Source organism: Neophocaena asiaeorientalis, unplaced genomic scaffold, assembly GCF_003031525.2.
Source record: "Neophocaena asiaeorientalis asiaeorientalis breed wild unplaced genomic scaffold, Neophocaena_asiaeorientalis_V1.1 scaffold128, whole genome shotgun sequence".
Classification (NCBI taxonomy): Eukaryota; Metazoa; Chordata; class Mammalia; order Artiodactyla; family Phocoenidae; genus Neophocaena; species Neophocaena asiaeorientalis.
In genome coordinates, this window is record NW_020175827.1 from 406,405 (window position 1) to 419,032 (window position 12,628).

General features: G+C 37.5%; 2 protein-coding genes across 9 annotated transcripts in view; one reads left to right on the forward strand and one right to left on the reverse strand.

Annotated features, from left to right (window-relative positions):
* The window catches only part of GPHRA (golgi pH regulator A), a 41,299-nt gene extending 32,199 nt beyond the window's left edge, over window positions 1–9,100 (forward strand). Inside the window, exons 11-15 of one of the 2 annotated variants that reach the window (XM_024732710.1) lie at window positions 5,472–5,567; window positions 6,649–6,775; window positions 7,199–7,288; window positions 8,237–8,302; window positions 8,442–8,583. In XM_024732710.1, coding sequence (XP_024588478.1) covers window positions 5,472–5,567; window positions 6,649–6,775; window positions 7,199–7,288; window positions 8,237–8,262 — 339 coding nt within the window. In that variant the 3' untranslated portion in view covers window positions 8,263–8,302; window positions 8,442–8,583. Of the gene's footprint in view, window positions 1–5,471; window positions 5,568–6,648; window positions 6,776–7,198; window positions 7,289–8,236; window positions 8,303–8,441 lie in introns of both variants that reach the window. The other variant, XM_024732709.1, reaches the window with a different exon arrangement.
* A 599-nt stretch (window positions 9,101–9,699) lies between these two features.
* The window catches only part of PDZK1 (PDZ domain containing 1), a 42,211-nt gene continuing 39,282 nt past the window's right edge, over window positions 9,700–12,628 (reverse strand). For all 7 annotated transcript variants that reach the window (XM_024732705.1, XM_024732706.1, XM_024732708.1 and 4 more), the window contains 2 exons: window positions 11,797–12,087; window positions 9,700–10,184 (listed from right to left, as the gene is read on the reverse strand). In XM_024732705.1, the coding sequence (XP_024588473.1) occupies window positions 10,131–10,184; window positions 11,797–12,087 (345 nt within the window). In that variant the 3' untranslated portion in view covers window positions 9,700–10,130. The remainder of the gene's footprint in view (window positions 10,185–11,796; window positions 12,088–12,628) is intronic.

A 12,628-nucleotide genomic window follows, 5' to 3' on the forward strand; every position in this document is an offset into this window, starting at 1 on the left:
TTTTTTTGCGGTTCGCGGGCCTCTCACTGTTGGGGCCTCTCCCGTTGCAGAGCACAGGCTCCAGACGCACAGGCTCAGCGGCCATGGCTCACGGGCCCAGCCGCTCCGTGGCATGTGGGATTTCCCGGACCGGGGCACGAACCCGCGTCCCCTGCATCGGCAGGCGGACTCTCAACCACTGCGCCACCAGGGAAGCCCCTGTTGCTTTTTATTGCTGAGTAGTGTTCCATTGTATGGATGTGCCACAATTTGTTTATCTGTTCGCCTGCTGATCGATATTTGTTTGTTTTCAATTTGGGGATATTACAATAAAGCTGCTGTGAACATCTATGTACAAGTCTGTATTTGGACATATGCTCTCTTTTCTCTTGGGAGAAAGCATTTAAGTGTAGAATGGCTGGATCATATGGCAGTTGTATGTTTGACTTTTGAAGAAACAGCCAAACTTTTCCAAAGAGGTTGCACCATTTTATATTCCCACCTGCAGTGTTTGAGGGTTTCAGTTATTCCACATCCTCACCAACATTGTGTAGTCAGTCTTTTTAATCTTAGATGTTTTAATAAGTATGAGGTGGTATTGAATCATTTTAATTTGCATTTTCCTAATGTCTAATGATGTTGAACAACTTTTTATGTGCCTTTTTGCCACCTGTATATCCTCTCTGGCAATGTATCTATTCAAATTTTTTTGCCAATTTTTTAATTAGGTTGTTTTCTTTTTATTGGGTTTGAGAGTTTTTCAATATAGTCTGGAAGCCTTTTATCAAATATGTGATTTTCAGATAATATCTCCCAGTCAGTGGCTTGGCTTTTCATTCTCTTAGCAGTATCTTTCGAAAACCAGAAATTCTTCACTTTGATGAAGTCCTATTTATCTTTTTTTTTCCTACTATGGATTATGCTTTTGGTGTTGTATCTAAGAAATCTTTGTCTAGGGCTTCCCTGGTGGCGCAGTGGTTGAGAGTCTGCCTGCCGATGCAGGGGACGCGGGTTCGTGCCCTGGTCTGGGAAGATCCCACATGCCACGGAGCGGCTGGGCCCGTGAGCCATGGCCGCTGAGCCTGCACGTCTGGAGCCTGTGCTCCATGACAGGAGAGGCCGCAACAGAGAGAGGCCCGCATACTGCAAAAAAAAAAGAAATATTTGTCTAAAGATTTGTCACAAAGATTTTTTTCATATGTTTTCTTCTAGAAATTTTATAGTTTTAGGTTTTACATTTAGGTCCATGATCCATCTTGAGTTAATTTTCTAATATGATATTGGAGTATGAATCCAAGTTCATTTTTTTCATATAGATAGCCAATTGTTCTAGCACCATTTGTTGAAAAGAGTATCCTTTCTCCATTGAGGTGATTTTGCAATTTTGTCAAAAACTAATTGACCATATGTGTGTGGATCTGTTTCTGTACTCTCTTTTTTTCTATTGAGATTTATATGTATCTTATATATTTACTTCTGCCCATACCACACTGTCTTGATCAATGAGTTTTCCAATTCATGAGCATGGTACAACTCTTCATTTATTTAGATCTTCTTTAGTTTCTCTCAACAGTGTTTTATAGTTTTTATTACTCTTTTTAAATTTTATTTTATTTATTTATTTATTTTTGGCTGCATCGTGTCTTCGTTGCTGCACATGGGTTTTCTCTAGTTGTGGCAAGCAGAGGCCACTCCTTGTTGCAGTGCGCGGGCCTCTCACTGCAGTGGCCTCCCCTGTTGCAGAGCATGGGATCCAGGCCCGCGGGCTTCAGTAGTTGTGGCTCGTGGGCTCTAGAGCGCAGGGTCTGTAGTTGGTGGCGAACAGGCCCGTTCAGGCAGCATGTGGGATCTTCCCGGGCCAGGGCTTGAACCCGCGTCCCCTGAGTTAGCAGGCGGATTCTCAACCACTGCACCACCAGGGAAGCCCTTATAGTTTTTAGTGTACAAAACTTTCATCAGACTTATCTCTTAAGTATTTAATTTTTTGATGCTATTATAAATGAAAATGTTTTTATAATTTTAATTTCCAAGTGTTACTAGTATATAGATATACAATTGATTCTTGTATATTGATCTTATATTCTGCAACCTCGCTAAACTCCCTTATTATTTCTAGAAGCTTTTTATAAATTTCGTAGGATTTTTCTACATAAACAATTCCATCCTACCTTTCTTCTGATCCTCCTCCCCCAGCCTTACTGCACTGACCAAAGCCTCCAGTTACAGAGTTAAATAGAGCAGTCATCCTGATCTTAGGGGGAAAGCATCCAGTCTTACACCATTAAGTATGATGTTAGCTGTCGGTTTTTCCTAGGTGCCCTTTATCAGGCTGAGGAATTTTCTTTTATTCATAGTTTCTTGAGTGTTTTTAATCATGAAAGCATGTTTGATTTTGTCAGATGCTTTTCTGCATCTATTGAGATGATCATATGGTTTTTCTTTTTTAGTCTGCTAATATAGTGTTACATTACTTTTTGAATATTAAACTGACCTTGCATTCCTGCAGTAAACTTTACTTGGCCATGATGTATTATCCTTTTTATATTTTGTTAGATTTAATTTACTAGAATTTTGTTAAGGATTTGTGCATCTGTGTTTATGAGGAATACCAGAATGTAGTTTTCTTGTTAATGTCTTTCTTTGGTTTAGGTATCTAACCTTAGAGAATAAGTTGAGAAGTATTTCTTTCTCTTCTAATTAGCAGAAGAGTTTGCATGGAATTGTTATTATTTCTTTCTTAAATGTTTGGTGGATTTCATCAGCCATCTAGACCTGGAGTTTTCTTTGCAGAGAGTTTTTTAACTACAAATATAATTTTTTTAATATGTATAAAGTTTATTCAGGGTTATCTATTTCTTCTTGAGTGAACTTTTGTACTTGTGTCTTACAAAGAATTTATCCATTTTTATTGAAGTTGTCAAAATTTTTGGCATAAGATTGTTCATAGTATTCTCTTATTATCCTTTTAATATTTATAAAGTCTGTAATGATGTCACCTCTCTCATTCTCTTTTTATGTAACAGCTTTATTGAGATATAATTCACATGCAATACAATTCACCCATTTAGTGTACAATTCAGTGGTTTTTAATATTCACAAAGTGTGTAAGCATCAACACAATCAATTTTTATCACCCCAAAAAGAAATCCCATACTCACTAGCAGTCATTCCCTATTTCTCCCCCAGCCTCAGGCAGCCACTAATCTATTGATACTTTCTGTCTCTATAAATTTCCCTATTCTGGACATTTCATGTAAATAGAATCATACAATGTGATCTTTTGTGATTGGCTTCTTCACAAAATGTTTTCAATGTTCATCTATGTGGTAGCCTCTATCAGTACTTCATTCCTTTTTATGACTGAGTAATATTTATTTCCTTATATGGATATACCACATTAATTTAAATTATCCACTTATCAGTTGATGGACATTTGAGTTGTTTCCACTTTTTGTCCACTGTAAATAATGCTATTGTGAGCATTCATGTGTAAGTTTTTATGTGGACAGATGTTTCATTTCTCTTAGGTAGATACCTGTAGGGGTAGAATTGCTGGGTTATACACTAACTATATGTTTACGCTAACTATATAAACTATATAAACTGCCAAACTACCAGGCTGTTTTCTAAAGCATCTGTACCAATTTACATTCCTGCCAATGTGTGATGGTTGCAATTTCTCCACATCCTCTCCAACACTTATTATCTATCTTTTTAATTATAATAATTTTAGTGGATGTGAATTGATATCTCTCTAATTCTTGATATTGATAATGTGTGTCTTTTCTCTTTTTTTCTGATCAGTCTCGATAGAAGTTTATCAATCTTATTGAACTTTTCAAAGAACCAGCATCTGGGTTAATTGATTTTTCTCTGTTGTTTTTCTGGTTTCTACTATTATTTCTCTTCTGCTTTTTGGGGGCCTTGTTTTTCTAATTTCTTAAAGTGGAAGCTAAGATCATTGGTTTGAAACCTTTTTTTTAATATAGGTGTCTTAATGCTATAAATTTCTTGCTAAGTACTATTTTAGTTGCGTCTCACAAAATGCAACTTTTTTGATGTTTATTTTTATTTTCATTCAGTTCAAAATACTTTCTGATTTCCTTTTTGATTTCTTCTTTGACTTGTGGGTTAGCAGTATGTTATAAAATATTTGGGGATCATCTGAATATCTTTCTGTAATTGCTTTCTAATTTAATTTCATGTGATCTGCGAATATACTTTGAATCTTTTTAAATTTATTGAGACTTGTTTTCTGACCCAGAATATGGCTAACCATGATTAATGTTCTATGTACACTTGAATAGAATGTGTATTCTACTCCTGTTGGGTGTAATGGCTTGCAAGTGTCAATTAGGTCAAGTTGGTTGATAGTATTGTTAAAGTTTTCTGTACTCTTACTGATTTTCTGACTACTTAATTACTGAGAGAGGGGTGTTGAAATGTCCACCTATTGTTGTGGATTTGCCTTTTTTTTAATTCTATCACTTTTTTGCTTCATGTATGTCATGTCATTATGTGCCCCTTGTTGAAATGATTCTTTTATTCTTATGAAATGACCCTTTTATTTTTTGCTATGAAATCTACTTTGTCTCATATTAATATAGACATTCCAGCTTTCTTTTGATTAGCGTTAGCATAATATATCTTTTTCCATACTTTTACTTTTAACATATTTGTATCTTTATATTTAAAGTGGGTTTCTTGTAAGCAACTTGCTTTATTATCTAATCTGGTGCTCTCTGCCATTTAATTGTCATATTTGGACCAGGAGTCAGCCATCTATAGCCCACAGGCCAAATCCAGCCACCACGTGCTTTTATTTTAAAAGTTTTATTGGAACACAGCCAAGCCCATTTATCTACATATTGTCTGTAGCTACAGTTATATGACAGTGGCAGAGTCTGCCAACCCCTGGTTTAGACCATTTATATTTAATGTGATTATTGATATGGTTGAGTTTAAAACAACCATGTTGCTGTATGTTTTTATTCATCTCGTGTGTTCTTTTTTCCCCTTTTTCCTTTTTTTCTTCCTTCTTTTGGATTAATTGGGTATTTTTCATAATTCCATTTGATCTTCTTTGCTGGTTTGTCAGCTATAACTCTATTTTTGTTGTTTTAGTGATTGCTATTACAGCTGTCAGGAAATAACCACAGGGAATTACCCTGGAATTCCTTGATTCTCTTACCCTGAGTTCGTCTACCAAAATGTTTCCTTGCTGGATCCTATTAAATTAATTTGTATATGTCATAGCCTTATTCCCCTTTAGACTCTACAGAAAAGAAAGATAGTGTAGATAGGGACTTTTGTTTGCCTATGTGTGAATAGCCAAAATAGATTTCTTATATATGATTTGGATTGAGAGTAGAATTGCATTTTTAGGAATATCTACCTGTAAGGTACATTTGGTGATTAATTCATTATTTTGAATCATTTTTTTAAATGGTGATTATTGAGATACTCTAATGTAAAGGTCTGTGTCTCTGCAGGCAACCATTAATATCGTTTTTGACCGAGTTGGGAAAACTGATCCAGTCACAAGAGGCATTGAGATCACTGTGAATTATCTGGGGATCCAATTTGATGTAAGAGTTGTATCAAAATCCTATTTCTTATGTTTCTTTCTATTTTATCTGCTCTAAATAACAATTCTTTAGATTCTAACTCCTTATTCTAGGTACTTGCTTCTGCTTTCATTCTTCTCACTCTCCTCTATATTTTGGCATATTCCTATGGCAAATTCATAAAGGGCATAAAACCATAAGTAACGACTGGCAATTATTATTGTCATGGATAGTGATTATCTCTGTAGTTCCTCCTCTTCTTCTCTAGCAGCTACCACTCACCAGCTTCTCTGTAACAAATATTCAAATACTTCTTTCTGTGATACTTGATGACATCTTCAAACATAACTCACCTTTGATTCCTCTGGTAGAAAATTAAATACTAATTAGTGTTTTCGTGTTAGAACTGAAATGATTTCTGCTATAAAAAATTAACTGTATCAATTAATTCATGTGGGTTTTGAGCTAAAAGTGTTAACTGTCACCTGTGCACAAAGGTTTTTTTAATCATCTTTCTACATGTTTTATAATACTACTGTTATTAAACACATTCTTGTCCCAATTTAAGTTTAATGTCTTTATTTGTAGAATAGTATATTCTCCAGGTATATATATAGCCAGTGATTCTAGCTGATTAGCACTTTGATAATAAGATCAATGTCATGTTCTTAGTCCCTATGAGTGCCATTTAGCTGTGCTATGATCCTGGCCACAGACTGCATGCTACCCCCAGCCAGCCATCTCAGCTGGACATGCCCCTCATAGCTGGATAAAATGAAAATACACCAGAGCAAATTGAGCGCCAGTCCTTGAGAAACAGCTCAAAGCACACATTTTTTTGATGATAGATCAATAGTGTATCCTTTTTCATGTGAAGGAGCATGCCATCTTTCCTTCAAGTAGTGTATAAATTATACGGTAAAGTATGCTTCACTCTTTATTCACATGTGTTTTCCTCTTTTACACTTTTGTACTGGGGTGAGTTTTTAGAAATGCCCTTATCAGTGCTTTGAGGCTAGCTGCTGTGTGTGTATATGTATTCCATCTATAACTCATCTATATACGTACTTCACATTTCATAATTCTGAATAACATCTCTTAGATGTTAGCAATGCAGCTCCCCCTCAGATGCTTTTCAGCCCTGAATCAAGCACAGGGTATCACAGCTGCCTCTCACTCTGAAGCAATCCAAGAGGAGAAGAAAGTATCATCATGTGATTCAGATGAAGGTCAGCTATTTCCTAGACTATAGCTGAGAATGTCTACATATTCTCTTATTATAAGAAGAAAAGTTTCTTATAGTTTTGGGTGATCAGAGAACTGTCATTCAGATATTAAAATTATCAGCCTGCTATTCGGTTTCCTTTTGATTCATGCTTTTCACTTGAAGCTGTGTTATTAGCTTTGTGTTTCTTCTGGTTTTTAGAGTTATTTTCATCACTTCATTGCACTTGCTTTCTTCTGTCCTTAAGTTTTAAGTCTGCTAGTTAAGATATCCACTGCAGTCTTCCTGTACATGTTTTCGCTGCCACTTACTTGCTAATGAAGTTCCCTCTCACAGCTACATAAGTGATAAGAATGCATCTTCTTAGCTGTCCCATCGCTCTGAACAGAGAATTAACAAATATTTTTCCTTCCTATTGTGTTGACAGGTGAAGTTCTGGTCCCAACACATTTCCTTCATTCTGGTTGGAATAATCATTGTCACATCTATCAGAGGACTGCTGATCACTCTTACCAAGGTAGGTTGTATCACAGAGTTTAAAAGTACTAATTTAATTACATGTGGCACTGTGAGATGATTTTACCTAATTAACATTTCTGCCTTCTGAGATCTTAAACAACAGTCGCAAATATTACAAAGACATACGACAGAGTAAAAGAAAAAGTTAAACTAATACATGAGTTGATGATGATGTATTTACATCATACACCAATCAGATAAGTACAGTTAGTTACCAAAGGTCATAGTCTGTTTCTATGTGTTGAGAATGAGGTCACAGTCTGTTTCATTCACTGATATGTCACCAGCATCTAGAACAGAACGTGGCACATGGTAGGTGCTGAGCAGGTATTTGGAATGAATAAATGAGATAGTATTTGAGGGTAGAAGAATAACTGTGAGAGTTGCTTGTAAGGAGGATATGGAAGTAGGAGAAGCAGAATGTTCAGCTGTTTTCTGATCAGCATAGGAAGGCTTCATGGAGCTGGAAGGTAAATCTTCTCTGTCAGAAGAGGTAAGGATTTCAAAATCCAAGAATTGTTTGAATGAAAGGAGAGAAGAGGTTGGGAGGGAAGAAGGGATCACCAAGCATCTAGCACAATTTTAGGAAGAGCTCAGGAGCCTAGTAACAATTTCAAGGGCTTGGAGTGGCCTGGAGTAATTTGTTTTAATGATTTATAATGATGTTAAAATCATATGTATCACATAGTTTCTGATAAGGTGGAATCCTTTCATGTTATAATACCTAAAACCACCAACTTACCCATATGGGAAAAGTATAACTGGATCCTTTTGGGGCAGTCTATGTAAATATCTTATTTATAGCCTTAATCATATGAATGGTTCTATACAGGATTGTGGCATGGAAGAGACATTTTCAATTAAATGTTAACTGTAGTACTTAATGTTTTTGACACAGGAATCTAGCAGTACTATATAAATTCATCTCTCCTCCCTTTCTTGACAGTTCTTTTATGCCATATCCAGCAGTAAGTCCTCCAATGTCATTGTCCTGCTATTAGCACAGATAATGGTAAGTTTAATGAACTAGCTTTATGTGCACAGCTGTAAAATGCCAGAAATGTGCTCTATACTTTTAAATATTTTAACAATGTCCTGGGACTTGTCTGTCACTACATTCAGAGGGACTTCTCGATTAATCTGACTTGCAGGGCATGTACTTCGTCTCCTCCGTGCTGCTGATCCGAATGAGCATGCCTCTGGAGTACCGCACCATAGTCACCGAGGTCCTTGGAGAGCTACAGTTCAACTTCTATCACCGTTGGTTTGATGTCATCTTCCTGGTCAGTGCTCTCTCCAGCATACTCTTCCTCTATTTGGCCCACAAACAGGCACCAGAGAAGCATATGACACCTTGAACTCATGCCTATTATAGACTGCTACAGGCCAGTGGTGTCAGAATTTGATATAAGAGGGAAAAAAATGGAGGGGACCGGGGCCTAACATTTTTTAAACAAAAAAAATGTTGTGGTAGCATATTCTACCTCCAGCTTACACCTGCCTCCTAGATGATACTGTAATCATGAGTAGCATCAGCTACTCGTGATCACAGAAATGAGAGAGAAGTAACTCAAGCTAGTACTCAGCCAAGAGCACCCTGTCTGGGTTTGAGGCTGGTGCAGTATGCTGGGTGGTGGGACTGGCCAGAGCCAAGAAACTAAGGGGAGAAAATACACTGGAATTCTGGGCTAAGAGAGATCTAAGGTAGCTGGGCCAAACACATGAGATTCTGTTCAAGTCAAGGATCACATGGAGAAGGTTATAACGTTCCCTTGAGGTTGACTCTCATTAAAATCAGAGATTGTTAACACTTTGGACTTAGCATCATTTTATCAAGGATAGTTTGGTTAAAAAGTTATGCTTGTGTGATCTAATATGAATTGGCATCCCACCCTTCCTCCCCGGACCCTGTCCCCTTAAAATAACCAAGAGGTTATCTGTCCTGGGGAAGGAGTGGTATGCAACTGAACTAGAGTCTACCAAGAGAGACTTCAAAGTATGTCATTTTTCTTGATTTCCTTTCAACTTATTATTTAAAAGTGAATTACTCTAAATTCAAGTCAGTGATGATATCTCATTTTTTCTTTTTATCTGCCCCTCGTGCTGTGGGGTAAAACAATGAATAACTGTTAACTGGAATAAGTCACTTTCCTATCCTACGACTCAATTTCTTCATCTGTAAAAGGAAGCTGTTGGAAAATTTGTAGAACACTCAGATATGCAATTTAAGAAAATCCTGAATTTTATTACCAGGAAGTCTCTTTTTATTACTAAGATCTTATTCTGAGTTTTATTGTGTTTTGGGTTTCTAGAGGCAACATGAAGGTTAAAGCATAAAAAGTTTACCAAAAACAAAAGCACTATTAAGGTTACATCAGCTAACAGGCAAAATTTAAGCATACTCAAAAGGCATTTTTAATGGCATTTATTTTAGCAACAACAACATTCTTACAAAGGATAATTTTAATAGGCTTATCTGCTCAGGTACTTTAATTAGCAGTTCTCACACATACAAATTTATAAATCATCTTTGGTGCTCTAGGAACCTACAGAAGAGATAACAGCATACAGAGAAATGTAGTTAAGTTGAAGCTTGAAAGAAATCAAATGAAAAGTATCTGGCTCCTGCCTTAACTTTTCCTAAGTTGACCATAAATAAGCTATCTGCAGTAGCCGCCCCTAAAACATGACAACAGAAGACAATCACACATTGACAAACTGGTTTCCAGAGGAGTTCTTCTCTAACAGAGACAGTAAACCGGTGGTAGCTCATTCCCTAGGAAAGGATTCCTATTAAATACCCAGAAACAGCTATCAGCCAAAGCTATTGCTTGTTCTCATCACATCTCTGTATCTTCAGAATTGGAAGAAGAATGAGAGGCTGTACTGTGGGCCTGTGCAAAAGAAAACAAAGGATCTGTAAGTGGTAAGAGTGTGAACATCAGGAGATGGATGATCTATTCTAGAGTTGCATGACTTAAATCAGGGAGTAGAGTCACTCACTAGAAGCCAGGTGACCTAAATTCTATACTTGGCTTTGTTTCCAGTTTGCTGTTTGACACTAACATACTTCTTAATGTCCATATATATACATAATTTCTTTTCTATAAAGTTAGCATAGTACTATAATGACTTCCTATAGAGTTATTATAGAATTTTTTAAAGACACCTAGAATACAAAGTCAATGGCTATCATGTATGCTATGGTCTGCAAGTCTGTATCTCCCTAAAATGGGTAAGTTGAAATCCTGTTCCCCAGGGTGATGTTATTAGGAGGTAGGGCCTTTGGGAGGTGATTAGGTCATGGGGGCAGATCTCTCATGATTGAGATTAGTGCCCTCATAAAAGAGGCCTCCTGGAACTCCGCACCCCCTTCTTCCATGTGAAGGCGTGGCCAAAGTCAGCAGTCTGCAACCTGGAAGAAGTCCTTCACCAGACACTGAATCTGTCAGTGCTGTAATCTTGGACTTCCCAGCCTCGAGAACTGTGAGAAATAAATGTTTGTTGTTTATAAGCCAACCTGTCTATGCTATTTTGTTTAGCAGCCCAAACAGGCTAAGACAGCATGTATTCATTAAAAATGAGTATTTGTTGGGCTTCCCTGGTGGTGCAGTGGTTGAGAGTCCGCCTGCCGATGCAGGGGACACGGGTTCGTGCCCCGGTCCGGGAAGATTCCCACATGCCGCAGAGCGGCTGGGCCCGTGAGCCACGGCCGCTAAGCCTGCGCGTCTGGAGCCTGTGCTCCGCAAGTGGCCACGTACCACACACACACAAAAAAAAAACCCAAAAAAATGAGTATCTGTTTTTTATATTACCAATCAATCAATAGAAATAATGTAACAGAATATAAAACTTTTAGAGTCTTGGCTTTGCCATACATTTTCTTTATGAACTTAGGTCAGTTTACCTTTGGACCTCAAGTTCACCTGTGAAAAGAAATTGAGACTTACCAAGGAATTTATCTAATCCAAATACATATGGAATAATGCTTACTCTTCCCCAGTAATAAAACTTGAATATCTGCCAATTATTTTAAAAACAATGCTGTCACTAACCACCACCATTCATTTTCATGCTTACCATGAAGCAGGCACTGCTCAAAGCACTTTAACAGTCTTAATTAATATAATCCTGATAACAATCTGACAAATTATCCTTGTTTTATAGGTGGGGAAACTGAGGCATGGAGAATAAATCCATTTACCCAAGGCTGATAAATGGTAGATCCAGAATTTGTACATAAGTAGTCTGATTCAGTTTCTTCTGGTGGTTCCCATTGTAATTTTGATAAGTTACCATCAACTCCATGCTATGAAAAATAAGATGTTCGCTGTTCTTATATCGTCTCCTCTCTGCCACGATAAATAAATTTGCTAGTTCTCTTTACACTGACATTTTCTAGTATTTTAGGAAATCTGTGGTAAACATAGACACATGGTGCACTTATTAAGGACTTTACCAGACTCTGGTTAGTTAGATCAGTAAAAGAAATGCATCACCACTCACTCGTTCTTTTGCCGTGTGCGAGTCTTGCTCTGCTTCCTCCGGCGTTCCTTCTTCAGGATCAGGGGTGTCATCCAGTGGATTAGCCATGGAGGAAACGATAGGGATTTTCTTAGCCTGGAAATAATCATAGGCCTTCTTTTCACAGACTAAGAGTATGACATTCTTGCCACTGCTCTGGATTCTGTCCACCACCTTCTCATAGGGCTCATCCAGTACGTTCACTCCATTCACTTCAATGATGACATCCTCATCCTCTAGCCCAGCCAGGTCAGCAGGGCCACCCTTCTGTACCTGTGGGCAGAGGTTCTGAGTTATCACTTCCAAACACAGATAACAGAATGTTAGACTAGCTATTCTTCAGAGGAGAGATGAGGACGTTGAGAATTTATCCTTAATCATGTTATTATTTCTCCTTGAGGTAGAGAAGTTGAGAATGGTGCTCTATTGCTTTTCTCCTCATGAAAGCTACAACTTCTGTGCTGAAATGAGTAGTGTCACAGTGGTTGACTATCGTATGTCTTCTGGGTTGAAGGCATTAGATTTCATAGGTCTGCCTTCTTTGTTCCCAACTTGAGAGCTGTAGAGATAGCCTCCTCACTGTCAGTCCCTGCAGGGTAGGGGCATTATGCCAAATGCACAGAAGCAAACAAGTATCACTCCCAGAATCATTAGTGACGGTCACCACAGTCATGTCAACTCACTCTGTTTACAGTATTTGATTTGAAAGTATCTATAGAGACAATTAGGTGGAACAGATGTTTAAGAAATGAAAGATGTGAGCTTAGGATGTACTAGTACCTATCTTAAAGGGTACAAGACCAAAACAGCATTT